We start from the raw sequence: 15934 nt of genomic DNA, 5'->3' as shown, positions 1-15934 counted from the left end.
AGCATATATATAATCCATCACCCCAACAATGACTGGCTTGTTGATGAGTGCAAAGAAATAGAGTTAAAGCATTGTATTGAGTTTCATAACTAGTTTTAACTCTAGCAAACTTCTAATTATATTTATCTAAATTAAAGCAAGATACTTTCACCAAAACTTTCACGCTCTGTTTTTAGAAACCAATAATTAATCTCTCTCTCTCTCTCTCAAAGGTCAGTAAACACGATCTATATTTAAATTCTCAGTCGTCAAGTAGAAGGACTCCATTACTCTTTGCAAACCAAACAAACAAAAACTCCTCTTAAGAGGGTCATTCTCCTAACCCAGATACCATTGAAATTTTAGGACTCTGTGTTTTATATTCATACCCATATTTGTAAGCCACTGGTAGTAAAGACTCTACTGCCCTTTTTTCAAGGATCTTTATAACCTCAAACACCTTTCCAAATTTAGCACATTTACACTTCACTCACTTTAGGTTCCATTCAAATTTATTCTCTACATATGCTCTGACTTTCCCACTCTATATCTTTGTTCACATTGTTCTTGGCTTACACTTCTCAACCTTTCATTTGCACATGATCAAAAGAATCACATCTTTCAAGCACTAGCTCCAGTGCTCCATCATTCACAAAGCCTTCTGGATCCCTCACCCAACCAGATATACCTTCCTCCCCATCTGAACACCCACAGCACTTTGAGAGAGGAGATTCTGGCATGTTAACTTGGTGTAGTAGAAGTCCTACGGCTTTTGGAGTAATACCATTCTGGGTACAAATTCTGGCTCTGCCATTTACTATATGATTCCAGGCAAATTGCTCAACTTCATCTGAAACATAAGTATAATATGTACTTGCAGGGTTGGCATGAAAACAAGTAAAATAGTAAATGTTAATCTTGACAAGAGTAGACAATATTTCTTGACTAAATTAATAAATATAGTGTACAGGTTTGTGCTGACTTGTGTTAACACTGAATTTTTCAAAGGTATTTTCAAGGAGCAACTACTGTGCTTTCTTTCATAAGATTTTATCTAAAGTAAAAAAAGAAAAAAATCATAAAAACAAAACACACTGACATAATTAAAAGACATAACCACAAGTTGGAAATACTTAAAGCATGTGTTTAATTCATAAATCTCTTCACAAATAATCTCTAGGTAACCATAGCCTGAAAACTTGTAGAAATACATGTATCTGTTTGCACTGGGTTGGGAGGCAGGCATGATGTGTTCTGCTTCCAATTCTGTCATTAAATAGTTTTACTACCTTTGGCAATTTGCCAGGATTTTCATTTCACAGCTTCTTTGTCTATCAAAAACAGGGGAACAAAAACAGGATATTACATACCCTAAACAACTTGAAGATAGCCAAGTGAAAATATTATGAGAAATAAAAATAACAAAAAATGCTATATATTAAGTCTTGTAATTATGTTATTATAATAAGACAAATACTTGGTTTTTAAAAGTAGGTCTCTTTTGGCTCTCTTCCTGCGATGAATTTCTTTATTATCAGCTAAAATGACTTGCTTGCTGACAGCACACCCTAAGCAGTTCCCCAGAACCAACCTACCCACCTACCTTACTTTTTTCTTCCTCCTACTTCCTTCCTTTAATAGCACAGGATTTACAATTGCCTGATAAATTAAATTAATGTTTTTACCTGACCAACCCTTTTGGTGGATGGAAGAAGATTACATGCTAATGCCTGGGTTGACCCACATAACTGTTTTACCAAAAATACCAAATGTCACCGTGTTCTCTGGCTAAAAGCACTGAGGAAGGACATTGTTTTCCTTGTTCTTGTTTTTCAGGGCAACCTGCAGTTCTGTGTGGCAAGCATGAGTTAGGGATTGAAATCTGAGAAAGATTATATGACATCAACCCAGGCTTTACACTGATATGTGAATCTGTTGATAAAGTTATAGTCAATTGCTATAGGGATGATTTTTCAGATGAGAAATTTCCATGAAATTCCAAATTTCCAAAAGAATAAAGATGTTCAACCTTTGGATTTATTTTCGTTTGTATTTTTATTGCGTACTTTTAAATTAAAATATCAGCACATTCAATAGAGAAGTAGAAGTGCCTAAAGAAACCAAGAAGTGGGAAGACAGTGTACAATTTATCAAGATTTCACTCTGCCACATTACTCTGAAAGCATGCATGGTACCATAATTTCCCTGAAGGATTGTGAAGAATTGATATTTCGTGTTCTCTAAGCATTCTATTTGAAGCTTTTCTTCTTGGCTGCACTCCAAGGCTTGTGGGATCTTAGCTCCCCAACCAGGGATCGAACAGGGTGCCCTCTGCAATAAAAGCAGGGAGTCTTAACCACTGGGCAGCCGGGGAATTCCGTGAAGCATTTTTGTATTTCTTTCAGAAACCAAGGACATTTTGGGGGGATATTTCCCTGTCAATGAAGGACATTTATCATATAGCCTCTAAATATATGTCCCATACTGTGCTACAGAGACTGTTGAACTAGCTACACTATTTGGGCTGAGGCCCAAGTCAGGGATTCTTTCCCACAGAAATGAAAATGGCTAGTTGGCTGACTTACCCTGCGGCACGTGAGAAGCTGGATCAGCAAGAAGGAGAATGGTGGACAGGCAGGGACAGGTGGGACAGAGAGAGGATGGCAGTCCACGTCCTCACGATGAGAGGCACTGAGGAAGCTCTGCCCAGATGTCCAGCTAACATCTTGGAGCTAGAAATACAGTCTTCTCCATCTGATGTGAGAAAGAAAGTGCGGAGCTGCACTTTAGATCCCAGCAGCCCTTCGCATCTTGTTAATATGGCTAAGTTCTCTCCTTATTTAACACTGTCAATTTTTTTTTTTTTTTTTTTTTTTTTGCGATACACGGTCCTCTCACTGTTGTGGCCTCTCCCGTTGTGGAGCACAGGCTCCGGACGCGCAGGCTCAGCGACCATGGCTCACGGGCCCAGCCACTCCGCGGCATGTGGGATCTTCCCAGACCGGGGCACGAACCCATGTCCCCTGCATCGGCAGGCGGACTCTCAACCACTGCGCCACCAGGGAAGCCCTAACACTGTCAATTTTTTATGACCCTGACTTGTTGAAGGAACCAGGACATTTGTTCTGGAGAATGTCACACTTTCTGGTTTGTCTAAAGCTTCCTTGTGTTCTCATTGAGTTTGTTCCACTACCCCCTGTGTTTTCTGTAAACCGAATGTTACATCCAAAAGTTTATTGGATTGAAATTAAACATTTTTGGCTCAACTACAACACAGGTACATTCGGTGTGTCTTGTTACCTCCCATCAGAAGACACATACTATCTGGTTGACTCAAAAGAAATGACAATGAATCTGGACCCTGGACTAGAGTGATTACAGTTTTCTCCCCCAGAAATTTAGCTCAATGACATTTTGCCTGTAGAGACCTAATAACTATTTGGTAAAATAGTTCTGTATTGTTTTTGCCCTTAAGTTCTGTATTGTTTTTGCCCTTAACTATTTTGTAAAATAGTTCTGTATAGTTCTGTAAAATACTTCTGTATTGTTTTTGCCCTTAAGGACTTTCTACGTTAGTTAAGCCTTAAGTTGGTTTTAGAACGCATTATCTGAGTGTTTTGTTTTGTTTTTATTTTGATGGTAGACTTACCTTCACGATTAAGTTTTACTTGGTATGTTATTAAGATTGGTTTTCATAAACCATCTCGTGCAGTAAACTGTGGCCCAGAAGCACACTGTATGGCAGGGCCAATAAACTAGATGTTAAAATTTTTCAACCGATATTCCACTCATTAAATAATTTGCACTTTGAAATTTAAAACATGTAATCTAAAATAACTCTTGAAATGTCAAACACTGGGTTTTTTTTAACTAATACCAACTGCTGATATACCTACACAAAACAAATTCAGTGAACTTCCACCAGCTGACCTTTAAAATAATCATCAGTTAAAGGAATAATGCTCTTTTCTGCAGCAGGGATAATCTTGTTATTTGTGTTCTTTCTAGAATTATTCTCCACTTTTGAATTTAGGTTGTCTATATTGGTGGCCTAATCCCCCAAAATAGCCAAGAAAGCACAATATTTCTAATATTTCAAATAATCTAATTTCTTCCTATCTACTTTCCATGTATAATATTACATTCCTTCTGTGTCTACACTGTGCAGTTTTTCTATAAACAACTTTCAGACTTAACTATTTTGACTGAATGGACACACCAAATCTGGTTTGTTTTGTTTTTTTCTTGGACAGATTTTTTTTTTTGAAATAGATCAATCTTTTGATGTGTAGAGAGCCTCTATGTCACCTTTTAGCTCTAAAATGACTCATGCTCATCTCACATTACAGTTTGTGTTCTTTTGTTAACCTTTTCGGTTCCTTCTTTCTATTAACCTGAACTTAAAAGTTCTAATTTTGGGCTTCCCTGGTGGCGCAGTGGTTGAGAGTCCGCCTACCGATGCAGGGGACACGGTTTTGTGCCCCGGTCCGGGAAGACCCCACATGCCGCGGAGCAGCTGGGCCCGTGAGCCATGGCCGCTGAGCCTGTGCGTCCGGAGCCTGTGCTCCGCAACGGGAGAGGCCACAGCAGTGAGAGGCCCGCGTACCGCAAAAAAAAAAGAAAAAAAAGTTCTAATTTTGACATATTTAAGACAATCACTACACAAAACTGTTTTCCCTATTGCTTGTTATAATTTCTGAAAATTAACCATGGGGAGTCAGTCTTCTGAAAATAAAAACTTCTGTAAAATATATTAAAATATATATCATCCTAAATTAGTGTGTCCCAACACCTGCTATGCAGAACACTATTTCCTTGAGATTCTCAGGGTATAGGGACCAAGGAGATTCTGTGGTCACATATATACAGGAAATGCTACACACTCTGCTTCTCTTGAAAACTCACAATATTCTTAAGCTTAACAAAAAAATTGAAAAGTCCTACCTACAGAAACATGTTTTACTTCATTTACCCCAGTGTTTTCTCTGATATATTGACCACAGAACTCTATTTACTTAACATCCATAAATGTCTCCAAGTAGAGCATAACTGGGGAAACACTACCTAAACCTGTAATCAGCAAACATTTGCTTTAGAATCATTGAACCAGAAAGCTGGAAATCTTGTGTTATTGATCATGTATCTTAAAGTTTTCAGATTAAAAAATAGACCTTTAAGAGTTAAATGACTTGGCTTAAAAAATAAAGCCAACATCAGAATCCATATTTCATTCCCATCTGATTCCCGGGAACTCAAAACAATACAATTCTATTATTCCCTAATTGAAATTAAAAAATTATTTGGTCAAAGTTCTATAGAACTATAGAGCACGTAGAAGAGACCTCTCCAGTTGGGTTGCTGTGATCCCATAAGATATTACAGGAAAGGCAGTGTGAGTTTTTGTAAATTTTGTTTGTTTTTTGTTTATAAAAATGGGGTCAATCCATAGGTAATGCTTTGAATCTACTTTTTTCACTTGATCCTATATTGTTAATATATTTTCATGACATTAAATATAATTCTAGATCACAGTTCTCAACCCCATCAAACCCAACACTCCCCTTTCATAGCAAATATTTTGTAATACCTTCTTTATTATCCTTAGATGAAATGCATAGATAATATATTGTATATACATAAACAATTTATAGGAAAGATAATGCCTTAGCTGTGATGTATAGGATAATTAAAAGCAAAGCAATTTGTAATGAAATAATATATGAGATGCTCAGGCATGACTTCATTGGAAGGCAGAGTGAAAAAGTTAGATGTTTGTACCTATAAGTAGCTTTCTTTTTTTTAATTTATTTTTTATTTCGGTAACACTAGTTTATAATACTGTATAAGTTTCATGTATACAAAGTTATATTTCTGCTACACTACACTGTACTCACCACCTGTACACTACAGTGTACTCACCACCAAAAATTTAGTTTCCGTCTGTCACCATACGGTTGATCCCTTTTACCCATTTCGCCTTCCCTTCCCCCCGCTTCCCCTCTGGTATCCATTACTCTGTTCTCTGTATCTACATGTTTGTTGTTGTTTGGTTTGACTTGTTTCATTTTTGGTTTTGTTTATTTGTTTGTTTGTTTTCTATATTCCACATAAGAGTGAAATCATATGGTATTTGTCTTTCTCCTGTAGTTTGAATGCAAATGTCGTGACTACAAAAGCAGACTGATAGACAGATGTGGTGATTTGTCATAGGAGTGACACTGGCAGGAGTCACATGATTTTACCAAGGTGGTGAACTGCTCTGGGTAAAATTCCAAGCAAAACAAAATAGGTTTTTTTCTGTTATTTACATAATAACTGCAGTCCTAGAAAAATTATATTAAAAACCATGAATAAAGCCATTTATGCTTTAGGTAAAATGGAGTTGAGGTCTCGGTTCAGATCATATGCACGGATTTTTTACCTACATGAATGTCTAGAGGGACATATGAAAATCACATAGGATGCAAGGGCATGCATCCTTTTAAGTGCAGAACTTTCCCGAGGATTCCAGAACATCTAGCATCTCCAGCCCCTGTCCACTAATCCAGAGTATCACTTCCCACTGCTACTCATGTGATTATGATGTCCAAAATCCTTCCCTACAAATTCTCAAAATGCCCTCACCCATGAGGGGGTACATACTAATTAAGGATTGCTATTGTAGAATGTATTTTAAAGATTGCTTAACATTCCATTGAGTGGATTACCAACTCTTCACTAAATTCAAGGACACGGTCTGCTTAAATTACTAAACAATCATAATTATTATTTTACCAACTGAGAGCACACGATGTCCCAGACATTTTATTTGCATTTGGTTATTTAACCTTTCCAATTGCCATATTAAGGTAAGAGGTATTATTTTCCCCATTTTACAGATGAGAAACCTGAGGCTCAAAGATATCAAGTAACTTTCTTCAAGGGAGCCAGGATCCGCATCCAGGTCTTTTTGATGTGTAAGTGCATATACTTAGCCACAACAATATACTTACTGTCAGATGTAGTTTGTATTACTTCTTAGAGCAGCCATTCTCTTTCTGTTCAATTGTTTTCTTACCTTCTGATTCAGCTTCTCTTCATAATTGCCTTTCCTTTCTGATCTTTCTGGAACAATTCTTTTCTGGAAACAAGAGGCTGTTCCGCAGTCCCTCCTTCCCCCGCCTTTTAAAGTGGAGATCTGTGTTAGATTTGGATCTGCTACAATTGGTTCTAATTATTATTCAGGCTGTCTCTGAATAAATGACTCAATGTAACTGAGCAAATTCAATTTTTAAAGGAACTTGAGAATTTTTAACCCAAACTGACACATCCAGGGAGTATTCTATTACATGTTCATTGCTTATTTTTCCTCACCAGCCGTTCATTTTTAAATGACTAGTTGGTTGCTTTCACTCCCCGACTATTGTCATATGAAATACTATTTCAGTGGTTATGAATGACCTCCTCATTAGTGGAGTGTTTTTTTCCTCCATTACTAGAGTGGAAGTAATTTGAGGACAGAGAACGTATGCAACTGTGTTTCTACTATGTTATATCGTAATGCTTGTACCTAATAAATTCACAGTAAATATCTATTGAGTGATGACATGAAGCTCAGTTCAGTCTAATTTAGCACAATAATTATAAGCCAAGCACGAATAGACTTCCTCACTTAGATCCTTGGTATTTTGTTTTCCACACCTATAAAACGAGCTGAATTCCTAGAACTGTTACTAAGACACATGAGGTATTTGTGTGTTGCTGGAACTATACTAGCACTACGGGGAATTTGAAAAGAGTAGCTTCCTTTCCCCCTCTATCTTTTCCCTACAGTCCCCTTCCCTTCACAGAGTACTTTTTTTTTTTTTTTTGCGGTACGCGGGCCTCTCACTGTTGTGGCCCCTCCCGTTGCGGAGCACAGGCTCCGGACGCGCAGGCTCAGCGGCCATGGCTCACGGGCCCAGCCACTCCGCGGTATGTGGGATCTTCCCGGACCGGGGCACGAACCCGTATTCCCTGCATCGGCAGGCGGACTCTCAACCACTGCGCCACCAGGGAAGCCCTCACAGAGTACTTTGAGCCAAAGTGTTCAGGATTCAAATTTTGGACTTGTGTACATACAGGGTATTTTTTCTTTGTGTGTGACATGCATATGGAATTTGGTGGGATATATGGACACAATTAACAAACTTTTAGCTTTATATTGTTATTATTTTAAAAGATATAGAGCACATTTCCCTAATTAGGAATGAAAGAAGACTCTAGAGCATATAGTACCCTCACTGTATGGACTAACTTTCTCATTATACTGTACTGTATGTATCTCTTGAGAGAATATTCAGCTTATTATGTTGTGGTACAGTCTGAAGGACCAGGTTTTTCTTGTTGATAATTGTCAAGGCAAGAAGCTAGTCCTCAGACAGGAAAGTTTGATTGAGTGGGTGTGCCCAAAACAGATATGAAATGAAATTTGATCTCCAAAGATCAAGGAGTCAGAATGTTTGGAAATGTACTCTTCATAATTACTATTAAAGATGGCTCCCTGATCCCCCATATGGGAGACAAGAAGGACGGACACAGATAAGCCCTGTTTGTGTTTTTTGTCTTTTTTCCCCTCCAGGTTAACACATGAGCTTTGGAGGCAAGGTATAACTTCAACCCAGATTTTCCAAATTCGTGCTATTATTTAGCTTTATTTACCTTTTGTAATCCTCCAATCTTTAATAAACTATTTTAGCTGGATTACAGAAAATGAAGAAGGGGTCATTTGTCCATGCTTGGACCAGACTGCCAAAAGGTGGCTCTTCACCCCATCCTCCACCCTCAGCATGGCTGTCTCAATGGCAATCAGTTTAAAGACTCTGATGGCCATGGAAAGGCAGGGGAAACAGGCAGGGCCATGTTGTCCAACCATCTCCTGATCATCTGGAAATTCTTCTAATGCTGAACTTGGAAGATCGGTGTTATATTTTTGTAAAGAAAAACAGAATCCAAGTACATATGACTCATTGCTGTATCCTCAGAGCCTTCCTAGTACATGGTGCTCACTAAGAATTTGTATATTAAATAATGAGCCAGCATATACTTACTGAGCTTTGTCTTTCCATGTGCCTATCACTGTGTTTCATAGCCAGCATCTAAACGGCAGTGCCGGCAACTTTTACTCCGGTTCAACTCAGTACCCTCTGAGTACCTTCTATGAGCAAGGAACTGAGTTAGTTGCTCTGGGAGACACAAGTATGAATAAGGTATGTCATCTTGCTTTAAGGAGCTAAGAATCTAGTGGTGGAGATAGACACAGACATAAATAACTCTTTCTTTAACGTGTAACCTCAGGGAGGTCTCAAGTTCCCTAACTCATTACCTTTCTCTCTTTTTGTAAGCATTTTTCAACTTCTCTTTCCCTTAAGAACACTCGTGCTTTTGTGCTTCATCTTCCTTGCCTTTTTCACTCCCTTGGCACCATTGTTATGTTCTTTCCTATCAACAATTCTTATTGTTCTAATAGCTCCCTCCTCCCTTTACTTAAGCAAGCTTTGAGCACATCCTTCTTGACTGGAGAAAAGACTTCCCTGGAGGCTTTCTTTGATTATCTTTCAAGTTTGGTTTCTTTTCATTTTTTTTTTTAAGTTTTTCTGTACTGCAAGTTGGCAATTCTTAACTTCTGGTAGAATAGCCTTCTGTATATTTTCTCCAGAAGATATTTAGGAAATGTTTTATTCGTAAAGTGAAAAATCTGTACCTAGTGTGTTTCTCTCCCCCATCCTCCCTTAACACATAATATATTACAGAAGCTGGTTAAAATTATTCATGGTGAACATATGCATACTGTCTATTATAAACAATATTGCCTCATTAAAATTGGATGAGACAATAAAAATCATTATCTGACTTGTATAGCAAAGATCCAACAAAATGAATTAAGGCAAAAAAATATAATGTCATTCTAAACCTCTCCAGTTTTTTCTAATTTTAGTGAAAGAAGAAAAATGAAATACTACTTTGCATTTTTAAACAAATATTTTATTACTAGAGTTCTGATTTTGTAGAGCAGTTTATAATTTACAAAACTGTTTGATGTACTAGCAACTCATTTGATCTTTAAAACCACATTGTTGTTTTTTTTTTTTTTTGCGGTACGTGGGCCTCTCACTGTTGTGGCCTCTCCCGTTGCGGAGCACAGGCTCCAGACACGCAGGCTTAGCGGCCATGGCTCACGGGCCCCGCTGCTCCACGGCATGTGGGATCTTCCCGGACCGGGGCATGAACCCGTGTCCCCTGCATCGGCAGGCGGACTCCCAACCACTGCACCACCAGGGAAGCCCGAAACCACATTGTTTTGAAAAAATCAGAGTTATGTCACAACTGTCATTTTTAGTAGATAAGAAAACTCAGAGATGCCAAATGACATCTTTAAATTCACAAGATCTGCTTATATGCAGCAGATCTAGATCTCCAATACAAGCATTCTAACCTTTAGAACATGATTCTTCTACATCTTCATGCTATACATTATTTCATAGGGCTATTTATATTTACGTTTAAATGAGATTTTAATTATGTCGAAATTTCTGAATCACAACCTCTATTGTAGAAATATTTTTCACTAAACACTTGTGTAGCAAATTAATATAGATTGTGTGGTTATCTAGTAGGACAAAACATTTCATCCTTTAGAATCCAGACTTTAGCAACTACTATCGCAGAGAGTGCTTCCTGAAGCACAGGAGCTGGAGGAACCCAGGAGTCAGGCTCTATAGGTCTAAATAATTGCACTGAATCCAAAGAGAGCTCTCTAACAAGCTATATTTTGAAGACTGCATGAGAGTGAGAACACTTACCCAATTGTCTATGTCAATGAATTAGCACAAATTATCAAAATTTTGGAGAGTTAGGGGGCTATTATAGTATTAAATGAATAGAACAATGATCTGACTTTTCATTCAAATGAAGTTTTGTGGAATACGATTTACATCAGTGAAACAACATGGGGCAGCTACAATTACTTGAAATCAAGGTAAATGAATAGAAATCATCAGAGAGTTTTTAACTGAGATATAATTGACATAAAACATTAGTTTCAGGTGTACAACATAATGATTTTATATACACACACACATATATATATATAGCTGGATAATCACCACAATAAGTCTAGTTAGCATCCATCATCACACATAGTTACAAATTTTTCTTTTTTCTTGTGATGAGAACTTTTAAAATCTCCTCTTTTAGCACTTTCAAATATACAATACAGTATTATTAACTATAGTCACCATATTATACATTACAAACCCAGGACTTATTTATTTTATCACTGGAAGTTTGTACATTTTGACCACCTTCACCCATTTTGCCTCACTCCTTACTCCCCACCTCTGGCAACCAATCTGTTCTTTGTGTCTCTGAATTTGGGGGTTTTTATTTTTTCTTCTTAGATTCCACATATAAGTGAGATCGTATGGTATTTGTCTTTCTCTGTCTAACTTATTTCACTTAACATAATGTTGTCCTAAATGGCTGGATTTCCTTTTTCTTTATGGGTAATAGTATTCCATTTTGTGTATATATATATTCTCACATCTTCCTTAACCATTCATCCATCTATGGACACTTACATTCTTTCCATGTCCTGACTACTCTAAATAATGCTGCAATGAACATGGGTGCAGGTATCTTTTTGAGTTTGTATTTTTATTTCCTTCAAATAAATACCCAGAGGTGGAATTGCTGGATCATATGGTAGTCCTATTTTCAGTTTTTTGGAGGACCTTCCATACTGTTTCCCACAGTGGCTGCACCAATTTACATCCCCATCAATCGTGCACAAGGGTTCCTTTTTCTCCACATCCTCACCAACACTTGTCATTTCTTGTCTTTTTGATAGTAGACATTCTAACAAGTATGAGAGTGGTTTTGATTTGCATTTCCCTGATGATTAGTGATGTTGAGCACCTTTTCATATACCTGTTGTTCATCCATATGTCTTCTTTGGGAAAATGTCTATTCAGATCCCCTGCCCATTTTTTAATCAGAGATTGTTTGTTTTTCTATTGAGTTGTATGAGTTCTTTAGATATTTTGGACATTAACCCCTTATATGAGAGAGTTTTCTAATAGAAGGATTAGATGGGAATGACAAACTAAAAGTGAAGTAAATATGAAGGATCTTAAAATGTATTACCTTCAAAAGTCTTCGGTAGTCTTGTATATGTCTAAGTCACATAAGACTAAGTCTTATAAGTCTCATAAGTACCTAAGTCTCATGCACTAGCTGCTTGCCATTCTGAAAGGCAAACTGCAAATCAGCCAATCATAAACACTTTTTCTTTTCTTGTTTTTTTTGCGGTACGCGGGCCTTTCACTGTTGTGGCCTCTCCTGTTGCGGAGCACAGGCTCCGGACGCGCAGGCTCAGCGGCCATGGCTCATGGGCCCAGCCTGCTCCGCGGCATGTGGGATCTTCCCAGACCGGGGCACGAACCCTTGTCCCCTGCATCGGCAGGCGGACTCCCAACTACTGAGCCACCAGGGAAGCCCGGTAAACACATTTTTAAAATCTCTTTCTTTTCCGTACTTCTCACGTAAGAACAGCTCCCAACTAACAAAAAAATTTCTTTCCAAAAATTTATTTTTAAGATAGTTGTATGGGACTTCCCTGGTGGTGCAGTGGTTAAGAATCCACCTGCCAATGTAGGGGACACAGGTTTGAGCCCTCATCTGGGAAGATCCCACATGCCGTGGAGCAACAAAGCCCGTGCGCCACAACTACTGAGCCTGTGAGCCAAAAGTACTGAAACCTGCACACCTAGAGCCTGTGCTGTGCAAGAAAGGGAAACCACTGCAATGAGAAGCCCACTGGCCACAACTAGAGAAAGCCCGCATTCATCAATGAAGACCCAACGCAGCCAATAAATAAATAAATAAACTAAAAAGAAAAGAAAAGGAGTGGCAACAAAGGCACCATATTAAAAAAAAAAAAAGATGGTTGTCTAACACCCTATGTTTACATTCTGAGTGTGACTTGGATGTTTGTCACTCAGGGAGTACAACAATATCAAAATCAGGTAAGTAAATTCAGTGAGGTCATTCAAGATGTGGATTAAAATCTCTATCAGCTCTTATTTCTATTATACTTTTATTTCTATGATTATACATTTGCAGACTAAGATGTGGCATAAAGCAAAGAAAGCATTAGCACAGAAATATGCCGGCATCAGTTTTTCATATAATTGAGAAAAGAGCCTGATCCATGACGCTTAAAAAATGCAACAGGCTCTGCAGGTACTCCTAAAATTTAATACTGGGTTTTGTTCTGGCTGCTGGAAAGTCTTTTGATTGAAAACATCTTATGAGCAATTCACATGGGGCATATAGAATGTTTTACTCAGAAAGAAGACTAATTTGTTAATCTTGCCTTTGATGTCTCTTGTACATTGCTTTGTTTTTCTGCTCTCAGTAGTAATTTCTTGGAAGTCATAAAGGATTTTTAAGCAACTAATGTTGTATTTTGTATATTTATCTTAAAATTTTATCTGTTTTTTTCAAATTTCATTTTGCTTTCTTTGGGAGTTAATGTCTCCTGGAAGCTTCTTTCCCTGCTATAGTACCCTAACCTGGGTACAGACCCAGGTCCTGAGTTGACTGCTTAACCAGCCAGATGTGTAATTTTGGAAGAATCTTTTCACCTCTTGGACCTCAACTTTTTACCTATAAAATGATAAGTTTGGCCTTGATATCCTCTCAGGGTATTCCTTCTTAAATATTCACTGACCTAAAGCAGGTGTTCAAAAAAACTCATTGAAGGAATAAACATTAGCCTGTTTTTCACATGCATTTTTGGCCAGAATTATGAGGGTCTCTCAGATCCAAATGAGAGTATAAGCTGGGAAAGGGGATATACTAAAGGCCTCCTTGCTGGAAATATCCAATATGTGGTATCATGAAGTTCAAGTCTAGCAATCATTAAGAGGACAAGCTAAAGCCCTGTGAAAAGTGAAGACAAAATTTTGATACTGTGATTGTTTTGAAGTTTTCAACTCTTACTTTTGTGGACATCAATAGGACTGTGGAGGGGTTGGAGAGAGAGATATGTTCCTGTACCCTGCTACTTAAACACTAGAGTGGGAAGGAAACTCAACAGACCACTGATCAACTGGGAGAGGCACACAGTGTTGGCAGTCTTTGGGTAACAAGATTCTCTTGGGCTTTCACCAATTATAGAGGAGGTTTAACTCTCAAATTTCCCAGTACTTTGGAAATTTCTACTTTCTTGGGTCACCTACTATAATTTAGTGCATAGGAAAAAAAGTGCTGGATGAATAAACATGCTAACAGTGGTTATTCCTAGGGAGTGGGATTACTGGAGAGAGCCTTCCATTTTTACTTTACACACCTTAGAATTATTATATTACTTTTGTTATAAAAGTAATCCAGACATCCAGACATTTCAGGCAATAGGTATGATTCTCAGGCTGAAAAAAAACATTCTTTACTTTCTTTTTTTAAAATAAATTTATTTATTTTTGGCTGCGTTGGGTCTTCGTTGTTGCGCAAGGGCTTTCTCTAGTTGTGGCGAGCCGGGGATACTCTTCATTGCGGTGCGCAGGCTTCTCATTGTGGTGGCTTCTCTTGTTGCGGAGCACGGGCTTTAGGCGCCCGGGCTTCAGTAGTTGTGGCTTGCAGGCTCTAGAGCACGGGTTCAGTAGTTGTGGTGCACGGGCTTTGTTACTCCACGGCACGTGGAATCTTCCGGGACCAGGGCTCGAACCTGTGTCCTCTGCATTGGCAGGTGGATTCTTAACCACTGCGCCACCAGGGAAGTCCCTCCATTATGGTTTATCACAGGATATTGGATATATTTCCCTGTGCTATACAGTAGGACCTTGTTGTTTATCCATTCTATATATAATGGTTTGCATCTAATATTTCAATTTCTAAAGGAATTATTAAATAAGCATTTTATGTTGACAAAACTCTTTGATATTAGTTAATTAGGTTTTCCTCACGACTACTCTTCTGGTGCTATTATCTGAGTTTTTAAAAAGTTATTAAATGAATGAATGGATGGATGAATAAATGCTTTGCTTAAGATCCCGAAGGTAAGAAATGGCAAAGACAGGTTAAAGTTTATTGACTCTGTCTATTGACTCTGTCTCCCCAGACTACTGTTTGGCCCCCTGAGCCCTGTTGTCTCCCCAGAACAAAGAGGTAGTACTGCAATGCTTCTTTTCCCGTGGCAGTAAATAAGTGGGTCATTTGCTGTAGTAAATGCTTGACAGGAAAACATGAAAGAGTAAGCCAAATAAGAAATATCTACTTACTGCAGGTACAGCTTAGCAGCTTGTTTATAACTTATCTATAAGAAATGTTATGGTCATCATTAGCAAGTCTTTGCAGTCTTTAAATATACAAACTCACATCTTCTCCAGTTGCAAAAAATAATTTCTCTGTGTTCTATGCCTGGGAAGAGAGAGAGAGAGGGATAGAATGAACAAAGTTAAAATGGATCTGAAATACTGAGATTTCTTTGCTATATTTTATTGAATTTCACATTTTAAAATTGAGTTGGAATGGTTCTTACTAAAAAAATGGTATTGGTGGATACACTTTGAAAAAAGAAAGGGAAAATTAAGGTTTTGGCAGTAGGTCAGTTTTTACTAAATCTATTTTCCTTTCTTTTTTTCCCCTTATTACATTTTTATTGAGTCTTTTCCTGTAGTTTTTTGGGACTAAGCTAGTAGCTATAGAGGGAAACTTGTTTGTATGCACAAATGAGTTTTTTTCCCTACTTCCTTTGATGTTCATATGAATTTTTATTAAATTTCTTTGGCTTTGGATACTTACCTCTCTAGATCTTTCGTGTTCTGAACAGCATTTTCCTTTCCATCTATTGTTCACGTGAATTAGGCATTCACAGTTGCATTCACAAACTGTTGTGGAAATAAAAAGTTGTCCTTTGTGGCATGCAACTCTTAGA

At 37.9% G+C, this 15934-nt stretch overlaps 1 protein-coding gene across 1 annotated transcript in view; it reads left to right on the top strand.

Moving 5' to 3' along the window:
- Positions 1-6899: 6899 nt before the first annotated feature.
- The window catches only part of MRPL1 (mitochondrial ribosomal protein L1), an 81788-nt gene continuing 72753 nt past the window's right edge, over positions 6900-15934 (top strand). The window contains exon 1 of the mRNA XM_082632608.1: positions 6900-6935. Within this exon, the coding sequence (XP_082488734.1) occupies positions 6932-6935 (4 nt within the window). The 5' untranslated portion in view covers positions 6900-6931. The remainder of the gene's footprint in view (positions 6936-15934) is intronic.

This window comes from Mesoplodon mirus (assembly GCF_964341445.2).
Source record: "Mesoplodon mirus genome assembly, chromosome: 2".
Taxonomy (NCBI): Eukaryota; Metazoa; Chordata; class Mammalia; order Artiodactyla; family Ziphiidae; genus Mesoplodon; species Mesoplodon mirus.
This window is presented reverse-complemented; position numbering and strand designations above follow the sequence as displayed.